This window comes from Lissotriton vulgaris, chromosome 7 (assembly GCF_964263255.1).
Source record: "Lissotriton vulgaris chromosome 7, aLisVul1.2, whole genome shotgun sequence".
In the NCBI taxonomy this organism is placed as follows: domain Eukaryota; kingdom Metazoa; phylum Chordata; class Amphibia; order Caudata; family Salamandridae; genus Lissotriton; species Lissotriton vulgaris.
In genome coordinates, this window is record NC_141695.1 from 470,617,531 (window position 1) to 470,634,889 (window position 17,359).

Below are 17,359 nucleotides of genomic sequence, written 5' to 3' on the forward strand. Positions count from 1 at the left end.
TTTAACAGTACCACTGAAACGTAGTGAAAGAAGTTATACCTGTGCTGTACAGAGCTTTCTAGGCTCGGTGTTAACAGCAACACACAATCCCAGACACTATACTCTAACTTTCCCTCCAGCTCTCCAGTCTCCCTTGACCCTTATTATAACTACAACATGCAGAACTTCTACAGGACTGCGAGACTTGCCAGCCCCCAGATACATAAAAAACAATTTTGCCTACATTAACACTACGATTTATTTTTATTTTTTTTATTTTAAAGGTTTTATATAGCACTGGCTCGACCCGGAGGTATCAGAGCACTTTACATGAGCATCAGATCATATTTACAGGTTACATCATTACAGAGGTTACACAGTTATTAGAGCATGGCAATATAGTTACTTGTAAGGTCAAGATAAACAATAAGCACAAATACGAAAGGGGAAAAGCAAGCAAGGGGAAAGATTCAGGGGAGGGGGGAAGGAGCTGGGGAAGTAGACAGGTAATGAAGGCGGGAAAGAGGAGGGGAGGGTGAAGGACATTGCATGGAAAGAGGAGGGGAAGGGCGATGGGGACACAAACCGGTAGACGAGTCAAAGCAACATCCAAAGTCCAGTAAGCTGTGATCCCAGGGGAAGTGGTATCACTTCCCTATCTCTGTTGCGGGAGGCACCCTTTTATGCAGTGGACTCTCTCAGAGGGTCTCTGAGACTCCAAGGCTTACATACTGGATCCTTCCCCAAAAAGGGGAGAGGGAGTGCTTTGGCAAGGGGTGCCATACTATACCTCAGCTGTGAGTGCCCCCCTTGGCACAGTGGGCTATCTCAGCGGGTATGCTGAGACTCCACAGTATAAATATTGGATCTTTCCCCAACAAGGGGAGAAGGAGTGCTTAATCAAATGGCACAAGGACAGGGGGCTAGGCAGACTAGCAGGCAAGGTGAGAGATTCAGGGGAGAGTGTGGATAGGAGCTAGGAGCTAGGGAGGTAGACAAAGGGAGAAAGAGTACTAAATGGGAACAAATTTAATTAATGAGTTATTATATAGCGCTGGCTAGACCCGATGGAATCAGAGCGCTTTACATGAGTGACAATAATGTTGCAAATTACATCAGTTAAAAGTTACATAAGTATCTAGAATCTAGAAAAGCATTTAAAGAACATAGGGGACAAGGGAATGGAGCAGGAAGGGTAAGGGGATAGGGTAAAGTGGTAGGAGAAAGACAGGATGTAGAGACTAGGGGAAAATAGTTACAAAAGATACCAGAAAAAACTTTTTAAGAGCATAGAAGAAAAGGAAAATGGGATGAGGAATGGAAAAGGGGTGAGGGAAAAAGGGGTAGTGTATAGATACAGCAGAGAGACAAAGGTAAAGTTTGTCCAAGGTCCGGCTGGGTAGGTGACGGCCGAGGGGGAATCCTCGGCCCGTCTCCTCTTCAGCCATCAGGTAGCTCCACTGGGCATCGATCAAATGGCTAGGTCTCAACAGAAAAACATTAAAGGGGAAGAGGGCGAGAAGAAGGGAGGGTAGAGGGGGAAAGGGTGGGGTGAAAGGGTAGGAGAGGGAAACGACAGAGAGATGAAGGAAAGTCTGCCCAAAATCCGCTAGGTAGATGACGGCCGAGGGGGAACCCACAACCCATCTCCTCTTCAGCTAACAGGTAGCTCCACTGGACATCAGACAAATAACAGGGTCTCTACGATCGAGGGAAGGTTCAGAGTACATGTCCAGGAGGGAGAGCAGGATCAATGTCAGGTGAGGGATGTGGTTAAGCTCAGGACGCTGACCAGTTCTATTGTCCGGGAGCATTAGAGCATCGTGGAGAGACCAACTGAGGCTGCCAACTTGAGGTCAGGCAGGGGTGCTGAGACCTTGGTGTTAAGATCAGTCGGTCACCAAAATTCACAAAGCATACGGGGTGTAATCTAGGCCGTGAAGCAGCAGGAGGACAGGGCCAGTGTCCGCATGTCTTCAGAGGGGTGAGTGTCAGGTCTGGCGTGGCGTCTCCAGAGTCATTCTGCAATAATCAGGGAGCCCTCCCATTCTGCAGCCCCATCGAGCATACCAGCTCCTCGCGTACATAATTACATCAAAGAACAGGCACAGTAGCACATAAGGCGAGAACTCTATTCTGCGCCAACCTCATAAGCCTAAATCTAGTAGACCACAACTCCTAAACATTACTTGCATTAGGAAATAAACTTAGTAACATAACCTGCAGTAGGGAATAAATTAAACCTAGACCACAGTCGAAAACATAAGACAGTAGGTAAAACCTAGTAAGCATAACATCACATCTATAAGCATAAATCAAGGTGCATAAATCACACTACAAACATTACATTTCCTAGCACCTATAAAAAGTACACTAGGGCCTTGCGCCCTACAAACCTAATAGTCCCCTGGGCCAACTGGCCATCTATAAGGGGCTCAAATACCTTCTGTCCAGAAAAGTCAGGATGCGCTGCCAATGCAGCGACGGCCACGGGGGGTGCACTTGGCGCAAACCTAAACGTGGCAGCTGCCCACTACTTGCTGGGCAGCTGGGAATCTTCAATGAAGGGTCTAAATGTTGCAGCTGACAGTAAGTGCTTTGCAGCTGTGCAGGCCAAGGTAGGGATGGGGCAAAGGAGTGCGTCTCACTCCTGGAGTAAAAAGACATGTCCCCTGAAATAAAGAAGAACCTAAACTGTGCAGCTGCCCACTACTTGCTGGGCAGCTGTGAAAGCAAAAATGCAGCATGGGCTCTCACTGGCCCTCAGGACAAATGTGTCCCCCTTTGTTGGAGCCACTTGGGGCTCAGTAAATAATTCTTAAAACGTTGGAGCCATCTGGCTCTGAAAATAATGTTGCCAAACGTTGGAGCTACCTGGGCTCTGTAGAACAAATTATGCCCCCAAGAAAGTGGAGCGCACTAGCGCTTTTTAAAATGAAGTATGCCCGAGGCTGGGGCATTTGCCGGAGAAAATCATGGGCCCCTACACAGAACTCACTTTCCTAAATCGAACACCTGTTGGTAGCAGTAATTGAACTCATTACACTTTTGTTATACTCCTTTCGAAACACAGGAGCCTCCCTAGACTATTTGACCCAGACCGCTTGTTTTACACATGCCTTGCCGTTAAAGGTAACATCTCTAAATGTAAATGGCTTCACATATTTCACAACAAAGTGCTTAGATCCATCTGCCATGAGTACTCAGACACAGCCCTCTTGCAAGAGACTCAACTTACACTAGAGTAGGGTGACAAAAGTTTTAGGGACTGGAATGGAAGGATCATTCATGCCGGTTCCAATAACAAAGGGAGCCCCTCACCCAAGACATTGTATTGGCCTACAGAAAAAGGGGAATGTTGATTCTCATACACAAACCTCTTTCTCCCGAATGTATAAAACGTTTTGGTTAGAAGGGCAGATAGCCCAAACATCTATACATTTTTACCATGCACACTCTCATGCTATATGCTCAGTGTTTACAAGATTATGGATGTTTGTGCTTATTTTCAACCAGGCACTCCCCAGTGTCTTACTTTGGTAAAGGGTTCCTATTTTGCCCCATTGGTCATTACGATTGAGCAGTCCTTGTACCAAACTTGCATCAGAGGGCATGCTGACTACCTATTTGTGACCCGTAACTTCTGAACATTCTAAACATGCCAAAGGTTCCCCAATAGTAATGCAATAAAGTTCTCTGAAGGACACCTGCAGACATTTTAATCTGTTCCCAGTCCTGAGATTCAACTCCCCAATCGTATCCAAGTGCTCTCCCCAAGAGAAGGATTGAGGCCACCTGGTTTAGACATGTACACCGGGTGAGGACTTGATGATGAAGTGTGCCACATAAAAATAGATGGGTGAGAATCTATTAGGAAGATTGGAGTGCCTCTATTAGATTCGGTAGAAGACTCAATTTAGGAGGGCCCCTCTCATATGATACTGATTTATGAATATCTGGGGAATTGAGGTAATCCATGTAACTTTCATCACTTTACTACTTTTTGGTATTCACAAACCATGTGTGTAATTTTACTACTAGTAAGTTTACTTGTTCCTAAGGCACATGCCGTTCTGTCAGCACTCCAGCAACTTCCTGGGAATGCTAGCCTTTACCTTGATGTGAAGTAAATCATATACTCATAACAAGCATCTCCAGGTCCTGAGAGATAAAGCAGTTGCATTGGTTCGAAGATAAATGCTTCAAATATTGTCACGTAGCTTATGTTGGTACACTCCTCACTCCATATTGTTACATACATTTTCTATCGTACTGGTCCAACTAGTATGTCATTATCTGTAGTGAATTGTGGTGCATTGACACACGAGCATTGACACAGTTTACAGTAAATGTCTTAGCGATCCAAGCTGTTCCTTGCCTGAACCTTATTGCTGTTTGCCAGCTGTGCTGTAGCAGTTTACCTCCATTTTACATGTCCTTGATCAAGTTACTTGTAATGTGTTCATAATTTGGAGTCAGGATCAGGGTTTGTTAAACGGAGGTTTGTTTCTCTCCCCAATGAACAAATCGCCACTGTTGAATATTGGATTGCGCCATACTTCCCGTCCTAGCCCTAATAAAGAAAGTATATGTAGAGCATTCTGAAAGCTACATTTTGAGTTGTTTTTGGTTTTGATCAGACAAAAATATTTTTGAACTGGTTACTTTGCCTATCTGACTCCATAAAATGATTCTATTTTGGAGGAAACAAAGTCTTTATAAGTTTTTATCTCCGTGAATAATTCTTATTGTTTTTATTTCTGGTTTCACAGGGAGGTCCCTTCGCCATATATATTCTGGAGAGAGAAGCTTTGTAGGCTTATGGTATAACAAATATTTATTAAAATGACTTTCATCATGATTAACTGCAATGATACCTTTGGAGTCATCAGTTTTAATGGCATCGTCACATTTTTTTGTCAGACGATACATTTCCTGTATTGTGCCGGCAAAGAAATTAGCCTGATAATAGAAATCTCCTTCATTTCCTGGAATATAGGCTTGGGAAGATTCCCTCCTCTCGTACACAAGGCCATCTCGTCCATTTTTGTAATAATCTGGGTGCACTGTGGCGACAAGGTCACCAAGAATTTCCACTCCCACATCATTATGAAAGACCAGGTCTACATCGGCACAAACTAAATATTGCACATCGATGACCTTCGACTTGATGTCGAGTTGTAAAATTTCCATCCTCTTCATGAAAACTCGAATCCTAGAGTCATATGATGACGTTTTGCAAACTTTACACTTCCGATCGGTATGTGTTGTGATGCACTCCACTTTCTCTGGCTGATCTGTGTAAACATAGTAAATGACCTTGTGTCCCACCATGAAGAACTTATCTGCAGATTCCAAGAATCTTTTTAGTAGCTTCCAATACCTGGAAAAAAAGAGTTACAAGCGTGTTAGACACAGAAACAGAGAGTGGCATGCTCCAAAGTATTCTTCTATTTTCAGTTTGGCCATCACACTGTATACCACTAACAATGACATTGACAGAAAATATGAAGGGCTCGATTATGAGTTTGATGGTGCGGTGGCAGGATCGCCCCGCCACCGCACACCATATGATGACTTTTTTAGTCATTGTCTAGAGTTTCCTTTGCCGTTCCGATGGCGGTGCTTATAAAATAGGCCCCGCAATGGGAACATCAAAGAAAGTTCCAGGACGGTATGTACTGCACACAGGGGGGCACATGTTGGGCTCCCCTGGGTGCATCCACATGGAGTGAGGCGTGTAATCTTTCCTCACCACCACTGTTTTGATGGAGGAAAGACCTCCATGAAATCAGTGGCGGTGAGGAAAGTCGTAATACACTTGGTGGGACCACAGTGGTCCCGCCAATCATATTGATGCCTCTGGACCGTCGGGGTCCCAGGGCGGCACAACCAGCAAGGTGGTTATATGGCAGTCAGAAGACCACCACTGCCGCCCCACCACAAGTCTGGTGGTCCGAGGACCACTAGCCTCGTAATTGGCCCTAAGACAGCAAAGGCATTGCTCCACTAACTATGGGGTTGGATAATGTACAAAAGTGCACATGTATGGAGCTGAGCTTCTTTAGAATGTGGGGTGTTCTAGTCTTTAAGTAAATGAACATGATGCCTGATCACTTAATGGTCTTCTACAAGTTACTTATTCATCAACTGCACTAAGAGATTCAAAACAGCACAAGTGATTCACCTCTCAACAGTATAGTGCTAGAGCAGGGCATTTGCCTTACCATGCATGATAACTACAGATTATTCACTATTTTCTGAAACCTATTTTTGCTGGATTTAGAGCTCTGTGCACACTGTTAAACAGGAATAGAGAGCTTGTGCTCCCCTTTAAACATAAATTGCCTTATCTCTAAATGACGGTTTTAAATTGCCTACAAGTCCCTAGTGTACGGTATAGGAAATTAACCCATGGCCTTGAAGTGTGATGCCACATGTGGACTTCAGCCCCTATTATTCCACCAACAGAGTGGGTCAAAAACAAGTATTCTCTTTTGGCCTCAATCACACCATACAATTACAACCATACAATTTGTGCAACCCGCATCATCAGAACATAAATGTATCGAATCTCAAACTATATATGTCAAAAATGTATTTCATATGATAAAAACAACTAAAATAATACATAATCATGTTAAAAAAATAGAACATCTTTGTATATTTTGTAAATACACAAAACTTACAGATTAAAGTATATAATCTATACTTTGATGTTTCTTATGTGCCATTTAAAGTCTGACAAGTGACAATGTAAATTTGGGCCCTGCCACTAGGAGAATCTGCAATTTATAATGTCACACATGTACCACTCCTAAATTTTATGCATCCTACTTTGTGGGCAGCAAGGTGTGCTTAGGAGTGACTTTATTATTTTAAAATAATCACTGACCTGCTTGATAGATCTGTGCAGCAGGGTTCAAACTGCTGCTGTTAGACTACATACTATAGGCCAGAAGCCATAATTCCAGGCCCACTCTGTGGGTGGTCTCAACAAATGAGAGGGGCTCTTAACACCAAACGAGGTAGAGCACCAAACAGACATAAGTAAAAAAACAAGTATCCTCTTTTGGCCTCAAACACACCATAAATTTGTACAACCTGCATCATCAGAACATAAATGTATCGAATCTCAAAATATATATGTCAAAAATGTATTTCATATGATAAAACCAACTACGGAATAGATGCATCAAGCATCCATTCTGCGAATCCTAAATAACAAAAAATAACGAATCGCTATTTAGAAATCGCAGAATGGGATGCATCATCCAAATCGCAAAATATCTGGGAATCGCACCCACCCGCAATCGCCAAATGCGACTTCGCAAAAATCCCTACAAAATCGCAGTCTGCTGTTTCCAACCCCCTAATTGCGAATCCGCAATTACCGATTTTGCAAATACCGAAATCGCAACGGAAAGTCGCATTTGTAACCCAATGACGACATCACTACCACTACCACAGAGCTGGATACAGGAGGAGGCAGAGCACTGACCTCCAGGAGCCACACCCTGCAGTGCCCATACAGGAGTGGAAATCAAACCACAATGTCCCAGGAAGCTGCAGGACCAAGTGCAAAACCCCGCAAGCGCAAACTCAAGTTCAGTGAAAAAGAACTTGAGTACCTGATTGAAGGAGTGAGCAGGGACCACGATCAACTGTTCGGGAAGCTGTCCCTGAAAGTGCCCGAGGCATCCATGAGGCGCATCTGGGTGCGCATCAAGGCAAGGGTGAATGCGGTGGGAGTCACCCACCGGTCCATCGATGATTTAAAAAAGAGGTGGTACGACCTCCGAAGCCGTGCCAAGAAGCGGATAGCTGATAGACTGGGGGAGACAAGGAGTACGGGAGGGGGACCCTCCACAGTCCCTGAAAACACCCCCATGGAGGACTTAGTGGAGGACACTATACACCCTGAAGCCTGCGTGGGTGTTACGCAACTGCACACCAAACTCAAGGTAAGAGGCATGCTACTGGAACCCTGTACCCTAACAATGCCCATGCCCCCAGTGCAATCCATATTTGTGACCACCGTATTCCAGGCCCTGCTTCTCCCAAACGCATTGTGGAATCTGTAGTGTGTAAATGTGCCTTGATAGCCACACACAGCCAGAATAGTCAAGATACACAGACCCCTAAAGCCAGCCAGGGAGTGCAGACATTAACAAATAGCGAGCCTGCGTGCATGTTGCAACATCCCAGGTGCCTGAATTATACCAGTAATCATGCACTCTTCCACATCACAGGTGCTGCGGATACTGACACGTCCGACAGTGACATCCTCCACATCGCGGAGACACCTGAAGAGATGGAGGGGGAGAGGCAGCCTGCACCTGCACCGATACCCAGGGCCACCCCTGCAGCTACATGCGGAGCACAACATCACGTCTCGGCACATATGGAAGTGGAGCAGACCCCACCCCCACCCAGGAGGCAGACACGAATCACAGCAAGTGTGCCGGCCCACGCCCGCAGCAGGTCAAGGCAGCTCTCCGTGCCCACCACAGCAGCCATGGAGCAACATGCACACAACGTGAGCCTGGGCATTGAGGCTCAGATGCTGCGTGTGCACAGCAAACAGGTGCAGCACATGGCAGCAATGCAGCTGGAGCTATACAAAACAGCACGCAACATCAGTCTCCTCACAGAGAGTGCGCAGGAACTGACCACGTCCGTGAAAGAGAGCAACCAGCTGATGATAGCGCAGCAGGAGGTCACCTACAGACGCCACAGGCAGCTGCTCACACGGCTGTCAGCCTACACCCGTTCCAATCACCTGATCGGGAATGCCACATCCCAGCTCTCACGAAGATCATTGGCTATGCAAATTTAGATGGTCCAATGCTGTGCTGACGTAGCAAGGGCCCTGGAGCAGGTCACCAAAGCTGTGGAGCACCAACAGGCGGCAGACTATACCAATGCAAGGGGTGGAGGATGATGCCAGCGAAGAGGCATCTGGCCTCAGCAGCCTGTCTGTGCCGGTGCAAACAGACAGGAGGCGCAGTGCCCGGCCCAACACTGCATCCCAACAGAACCAGCCTAACGTGGAGGGTGAGAGGCAACAGGGTGCGAGTGGCAGGAGGCCCTAGTTTCATTACATTTCAGGCTGTGCTGTGGTGAGGCAACCATGCACACCAGCTCAGGTTACATGACCTTGGATGTTTAAAAGCTGTACCCTTATTTGTTGCTGATGGAAGCACATTGAGACTTTGTGTAATAAACAAAAGCTTTATTTTGACAACAAATCATTCACATGTCAATCATTGATGTGGCTTGCATGAGTGCAGTGTTGTGTGAGGGGTATGGATGCACTAGAAATAGTTCTGTGTGATGTGCGCGCGGTGCCTGTGACCTTCAACAGGATTCTCCCCGTGTGCATGATGCACATGTGCAGGTGGCAGGTCGTCCCCCTCCGACTCACTACCAGACACCTCAACAGGTATCCTCCGCTTGGTGGCAATGTTGTGCAGCATGGCGCACACGGCCACGATGCGGTAGCAGATCTCGGGCCGGTATTTGAGGGCCCCGCCATTCTTGTGGAGGATGCGGAGTCTACTCTTTAACATGCCAAATGTTCGCTCAATCACATTTCTGGTGTGTATATGCGCACCATTGTACCTCCGTTCCTGTGGTGTTGATGGGTTGAGGTATGGGGTGAGGAGGTATTCACGGAGGGTGTAGGCGCTGTCACCTGAAGGGAGGAGCAGAGGGTCAGTGCCTGTTATGCGCGACAACATGGTCTTAACATACTGTATGTGGGCATGTGTACTTACCTCGGAGATGTCCCTCACCAAATTCACCCCTGACCAAGCGGGTGTGTATGCCGCTGTGCCGGAAGATAAATGAATAATGCGTGCTCCCTGGGTATTGTGCCACAATGTCAGTAATGATGGTCTTCGCATTGCAGACCACCTGAATGTTGAGGGAGTGATATGACTTGCGGTTCCGGTACATGTTTTCGATCTCTGTTGGTGGACAGATGTGTATGTGGGTGCAGTCGATGCAGCCAATTACATGGGGGAAATGGGCAGTTTGATAGAAGTCCTGTTTAGTTTGCATTAAGTCCTGTTCGGTTGTTGGGAAGGTGATGTTGTGATGAATCCGGCTCAGCATGGCGTCCAGGAAACTCTGTAGGCAGCGTGAAAGTGTACTCTGGGATACACCCCCTGTAACTGCGACTATCCACTGGAAGCTGCCGGAGGCCAGGAGGTGCAGGCAGCACAGGATCTAGACGTGGGTGGGCACGGCATTGGTCTTCCATGTTGGGTGCTGCATCAGGGGCTCAAGGTCTGTGATGAGCTGCAGGATCATTGCCCCTTTAAGCCTGTATTTGGAGTAGATCTCATCTTCAGTCTGTCCATGTAGTGTAATCCGCAGCCGGTAGATGCGTTCATGGATCCTGCGTCTGTTCTGGGCTGCAGCCTGGAGCCCCAGCCGCCTTGCCACGATGTATAGACCTGCCATTGTGACTTTCCTCATGCTCCTAATGAGTCTCCTTAAGTGTGTTTGATTTAGCCAACACCTGTTTGTTATTTCCAAAGATTTTTTTTTCCACTTTGACTTCGTGGTTACCACCTGGTTTAGCTTCTCCTTAAATTGTGACTCTTATTTGGCGAATTATGGTGTTTTCGCTATTTGCGATTGCTGATGCATGTGGATAGCAATTTGTTTGCTAATTTGCAATTTGAATGCGATTTCGCTATTTAATTCGCAGAATATGTGGAGATTCGCTTTTAAGGAATCGCAATTAGGGTTTCTACGGGTTTTGTGATTCTTAGTTTTGTGAATTCGCTAATTGTTGCTTTTCCACTTGATGTATTGCGTAAGTGGATTTTGCGATCGCAATTGCTGTTTCGCAGTGATTGTGAGCGCAAATTTGCTTGATGCATTTATGCCTAAATTAAGACAATCATGTTAAAAATATTTTGAAAATCTTTGCATATTTTGTAAATCCACATATGTGACAAGAATAAAAAAACTTTTTCTACAATTTCAAAACATAATACATACAAACGTGAGAAAACAGTAGACAGAAATAATTCATTTAATTGTATAGAGTCACCAGTAACTTCGGGATTATCCGTCACAGTTAAGATATTTTTCATGAACTTGTTTCAATAAATGCCAGTTATCCAAGTAATCTAGTGTCTACATACAAAAAGCATCATGCGTTTCGGAAGGGGTAACACACTGTAGAGACCACCTTCTTCAGGATTGTTGATATCTCCCGGTTTATCAATGGTATAATCTATGATACACGTACACAAAAAGACAGAGGAATGCAAAGACAAAGATAAGACATAAAAACATTGTTAGATCTGGTATCATTGGCGTGCGTCTCCCTTCCATTTTTTTAATGATTGCCTCTTCTGTTTTTGATGTTATGTTATATTATGTTAAATTTAATTTCTATAGCGCACGGCTACTCCAACAGAGTGTCCCGGCGCTTTATATTGGCAGCTCATAAAAAGAAAACATAGCAGAAGAAGACATTCAGAAGAGCAAGATAACATAACTAGAGGGTAAAAAGCCAAGTTTTTAAGCCTTTCCTAAAAGACAGCAGATTAGAGGTACTGCGTAAGGCCAGTGGCAGAGTGTTCCAGAGCTGGGGCGCCCTCACACTAAAGGGCCTTCCTAACTCGAGGGACCACCGCAAGAGACAGAGAATCAGAACATAGAGCTCTGGTAGGGCGATAGAAAGCAACTCTGCGTTGGAGATAGTTTGCTCCCACACCGAAGAGCGCTTTATGGGCCAGGGTCAGCGCCTTAAAAACTATCCGCTGCCGGATAGGCAGCCAATGGAGTGACTGTAAAAGGCCGGACACTCTGGCTCGCCTGCGGAGGCCAAAAATGGCATGCGCCGCAGAATTCTGCACGACCTGTAGTCGCTGCACAAGATAATCCGGGAGACCCAAATAAGAACGTTGGCATAATCCAATCTGGAGCCAATCAGAGCCTGCACCGTGATCTTCCTATGCTCTTCAGTGAGCAGAGGGAGAAACTTCCGTAGCATCCTTAGAATGCCAAAACATGTGCCCATGAGGGCAAGGATCTGAGATCTCATCGTCAGACTGTTGTCGATCTTAACTCCCAGGTTTTTTGCCACCTGGGATGCCTGAGCAGGAGGAAACATCAGTCGGCCACCATGCCTGCCAATCAGGGTCTGAGGTACAGCCAAAGAACAGCACCTCCGACTTGTCAGAGTTACATTTAAGGCTGTTCTGCTGAAACCAGTTGAAAACCGCCCCGAGACAATCCCGGATGCTCTCTCCATCGAAGTCCTCACCTTTCCTACACGTGAAGAGAAGCTGGGTGTCATCGGCGTAGGAAACGATCTGGGCCCCAAAAGACTCCGCCAGTGCCGCCAAAGGGGTCATGAAAATGTTAAAAAGGGTCGGGCTCAACACAGAACCCTGCGGAACTCCGACTCCCAGTGGCGGCATCTCAGCGGAGCAAGGGGGGACCCAGACCGTTTGTCGGCGGCCAGCTAAGAAAGATGTAAACCAGCTGAACACCGTCCCCCTCAGACCGATGTTATAGAGTCTGGCGAGGAGCCCCTCATGGGGGACGGTGTCGAAGGCCGCCGACAGATCAAGCATGACAAGCATGGCTTTGCCTCCATAGTCCAGAACCTCCTTAATGGCCTCAGACACTTCTAAAAGCGCCGTCTCAGTGCTCAAATTAGGCCGGAAGCCGGATTGAGAGGGGTGCAGCAGATCGTTAGTCTCCAGAAAGACAGATAGCACGCTATGTACGTGCTTTTCCGTAATTTTTGCCAACGCTGGAAGGAGCGATATAGGCCTGTAATTGGCCAACATCTCGGGGTCTAAGCCCGGCTTTTTGAGGAGGGGGATCACCATTGCCTGCCTCCAAGCCTGCGGGACCATCCCCTCCCTCAAAGAGCGGTTCAAGAGTGGATTAACCAGTGGATTTACCACCTCCGCCATCCTCGCCAAAAATTTGGCCAGGCAGGGGTCTAGCGGCGACCCTGATTTAAGATTTGCCAAAAGTGCCAATGATGTGGAAGGAGAGATAGGCGGGAAGACAAACAGGGCAGAATCCGGGGTGGGCGATGGAACTGACCCAACCCCACTGTTGGGATGAACTTCAACTGGCCTCCCAGGGAAAGAGTCCTGGATCAGTTTGATTTTGTCTGTAAAAAACTTTGCGAGGTCACAAGCCCATGACTCAGAGGGAGCGGTTTGAGAAAGGTTAGATCTAGGGGTTATAAACTCCCTCACAACAGTAAAGATCTCCTTGCAAGAATTGGAGGCTGCCTCAAACCTCCTCGATAAATAGTCATTTTTCTCGCGAAGGATATCACAGTGATAGGCTTTATTTGCAGTCCTATAAGCAAGTCTGGCCATCGGATCGTACTGAGACCGCCAGGCCCTCTCCGCCACCTTGCACTGGCGGCGGGAGGCAAACAGTGCTTCTGTGAATCACGGAGCAGAAACCCGCTTAGAGATAGCCCGAGACGCCGATACAGGGGCTAAGTCGTTCAGCCTATCAGTCAGCCACAGCTGCAAGGAGTCCACATCCTGCTCAAAGTCACCTGAGAGGGTACACGGATGGTCCAGAAAGGCCGGAGCTAGCATCTCAGGAGTCACACGATGGAGTGCTCTAGAAACAGATCCCTGTGATCTGGGCTCAGTGCTAGACAGTTTATCCCTGCCCCGTATACAGAACCTCGCCAGCTTATGGTCGGACCAGAGCACCGGGACCAGCTCTATGTCCTCTACTGGGGCGGTGGAGAAGACCTGATCCAGAGTGTGGCCCTTGTCATGTGTGGGGCCAGAAAGAAAAGGCTACAGACCAAGGGGAGCCGTGATATCAAAAAGCTTAATCACATCTGGATCCTCGCCCTCATCCATATGGAAGTTGAAATCTCCGGCCAACACACAGTGCTCTGCCCTCAAAGCTAGCCCTGCCACCGGTGCCTGAAGATCATCAAAAAAAGATCCCGTCGGACCAGGGGGTCTATAGACCAGCAACCCTATGAGATTTTGATGAGGAGCCAGAGTAATGGAGAATGCCAAAGACTCAGAACCTGTGATAGTTTCCGTCGGGATGATAGAACAAACAGCCCTCTTATTCACGATAAGAGACACCCCCCCTCCCCTCCCCTTCAATCTATCCTGGCGGAAGATATTATACTCTGGTGGAATGGCCGTCAAGATATCCGGATTGGATGATTCGCCCAACCATGTTTCTGTTAGCATCAAACATAATGGTTGTTCCGTAACAAGGAGGTCAAAGATCTCCAAGGCGTGTCTGCACACAGATCTGATTTGCTGGTTTAGATGCTTTGGGCACTGTGTGCTATTCAGTGCCACAGTGCAAGTGCTCCCTATGTTAAACTAATGTATTGATTAGTGACTCCATGATTGGGTTGTTTGCTATACTTGTCAGACCCTAGTGCAGTGCACCATGTGTGCCCAGGGCCTGTAAATCAAATGCTGCTGGTGGGTTTGCCGCACTGGTTGTGCCACTTACGGAAGCAGCCTGTAAAGTGTGTCTCAGGCCTGCCATTGCAGAGCCTGTTTGCAGTCTGGTACTCCCATGTCGACGTGGTAAGTGCACCCACTTACCAGTCCCTAAACCTTCCCTTTTCTACATATTAGTCACCCCTAAGGTAGGCCCAAGGGCAGGGTGCATTGTATGTAAAAGGTAGGACATGCCCTGATGTGTGTAGCATGTCCTGAGAGTGAATTACAGCCATTTTCGTTTTTCACTATTGCAAGGCTACCTGTCCCCATAGGCCAGAATGGGTAGTTTGATTATAACATGTTATAATCTTACCTGACCCTGGGAACATGGTAGAAATTTGACTTTAGTATGCCTGAACTCAGAATGATAAAATACATATTTTAGTGACGTTGGTTTTAACATTCTGTTTCTGAAAATAGCACTTTTAGAAAGTAGGTATTTTCTTGCCTAACCATCCAAGCCTGCCTCTGCTAGGTTGTGTATTCCTTGTCTGGTTTGTGAGTGACTGGGGCTGTGGAGGCTCCAGGGGACAGGGAGAGTCAGCACAGGGCTGAATAGACCCATCTGCATGTAGAGTGGTAGGAGGAGTAGCACCTGGGTCTGAATAGGGCTGTGCCGGCCTGCCACAATGTTGGCTTCACCTCCTGTGGTGTGTCTGAGGACCCTGGCCCATCCTGACAAGAGAAAGAGTCTTGTAAACAAAGTGCTCCAAGACTGCACAGAACTGGTTTGGACAAGGTACAGACACTATCTGCCTTCAGAGACAAAGGATGTGCTAGTATAGATATTGGGGCCCATACCCCCGGACTTTAGATCACTTCTGGGAAAACAAGACGAAACTTTGCTAAGGAGAAGAACCAAGGAAGCTGCAGGAGTTTGGACTGCCCCTCTGCCAGCGTGCTGTTTGCTGCGTTGACCTGCAGTGATCTCTTCATTGCCAAGGAAAGGAGAAGGAACTTTTAAAGAACTTTCATGATCTTGCAGAATATTATTCCACATAAAAGTTAGCTGTATAGGATTTGTAACCACTTAAAGATGGCGTTCCCAATTTACGTATGTGGGCACCAACTTTTTTGATACATATTGAAAAATATGCGATTGACATTCAGGCAGTCACGTGTGATGGAGGGGGATGCATTTAAATGTGCTTACCTCTGCCTTTCTGATGCCCTTCTCTCTCGCCCAGCCGATTCAGGTGCTGGGGCGATAGACGGCCGCCATCTTGGAGGAAGGCAGGGCAGCGCTCTAGTCGCTGGCTGCCTCCTACCCTCCTCATCCGCCTATAAATGTGCACCAATACCAGACGGCGCAGCGGGCGCGCCGGATGCGCGCCGAAGTTGCGCCAAAGTCCAGCCCGTCTGCGCCCGTCCGTGCCAGATCCCTGCCTCCTGCCACACCCCCTGCCCAATTATCAAGACTGGTCTATGCGCCTTCATCGTTAAGAGCACTTCGTTCTTCAGGAAGTAAATGTTGTCACAAATATGACCCACATACTTACTGTCATGCGCCCTCTCTCTTGATTTGCCCGCAGTGCACTTCTAGGATACCGATTCTTAACTCTAAAATCAACTCTTCCATGACTGTGTCCTCCTCCGCTGCTACTTTCCATTTAGCGCTTATTAATGCCCGCTCCATGTGTAGACATAGGCAGGAAATCGCAGACCTAATATTAGACTTAGACCTGGACGCACTGTTTATTACGGAAACCTGGACAGATGGGGCATCCGACCCAGATTTGGTCATAGCAGTCCCGAATGGGTACATGATACATAAGCAGGACAGAATAGGCCAACGGGGAGGTGGGCTTGCTATTATCACCAAAGATAATTTGCCGATCAGGACCTCCCCTATACCATCCACTTCATGTGAAGCGATCATGTTCAGTATTAACTTCACCGCCCTTTTCAACTTTAAAGGTGTGCTGATATATCGTCCACCAGGAGCTTGTGCCCCTTTTTTACTCAGTTTGGGGTCGATACTAGAATCCATAGCACTTGAAGACTCTTTTTCGGTGCTAGGGGATTTTAACTTCCACCTTGAATCAGGCAGTGACGTCGACACTACATGTCTTATGGCTGACATGGAAACGTTGGGTTTGCAACAACTGATTTCTGCTCCTACTCACGAGGCTGGTCATACTTTGGACGGCATATTCACCAATATTAAGACGCTACATATCTCAGCTGTTCTCCCCATGCCATGGACGGATCACCATGCCATTTTAAGCAAGCTAGTCATTCCTGCCAGCCCTAAGACTAGACTCCTTGACCATACCCCCAAAACGGTGAAGGCTTGGAGCGACATAAATAAGGGAGAATTGAAATCACTGCTGGATAGAACACTGCCTTCGTTGTCAGATGACCCCATTCTTGCGACAAATCAGTTCAATAATTGGCTTAATCAGGCCACACACCAGTTAGTTCCCGTAAAAACTATCTCCCGGAATCGAACTTCCCCTAGTGCACCGTGGTTCTCCGAGGAATTAAAAAAGCAGAAACAACTTAATAAACAGAGGGAAAGACATTGGCGAAAGCTTTACGACATCGAGAGCAAAACAATATATAAGGAATCACTCGCCCGATATAAACAGATGATTGCAGAGGCGAAAAGAACTTATTACTCCGAACAAATTAATAAGGCAAAAAACTCAAGCAAAGAGTTATTTAACATCACTAAGCTCCTCTCTGGCAGCATGCAGGATCTCACACCTCCCCCCTCACAACATCTTTGCGATGCCCTATCTAATTTCTTCTTTACGAAAGTAAATGACATTTATCAGGCTTTTTCCCTGAACACTCAATCTGGTCATCAGTCCTACTCCCTTCCCCCAATGGAGAATACGTTGACACGCTTTACCGACCTCTCTATGGATCAGACGAAGATC

The 17,359-nt window shown here is 46.9% G+C and overlaps 1 protein-coding gene across 2 annotated transcripts in view; it reads right to left on the reverse strand.

The window, feature by feature from the left end:
• Positions 1 to 236: 236 nt before the first annotated feature.
• The window catches only part of LOC147701894 (histo-blood group ABO system transferase-like), a 790,021-nt gene continuing 772,898 nt past the window's right edge, over positions 237 to 17,359 (reverse strand). For both annotated transcript variants that reach the window (XM_086930523.1, XM_086930522.1), the window contains exon 9: positions 237 to 5,362. In XM_086930523.1, coding sequence (XP_086786649.1) covers positions 4,696 to 5,362 — 667 coding nt within the window. In that variant the 3' untranslated portion in view covers positions 237 to 4,695. The remainder of the gene's footprint in view (positions 5,363 to 17,359) is intronic.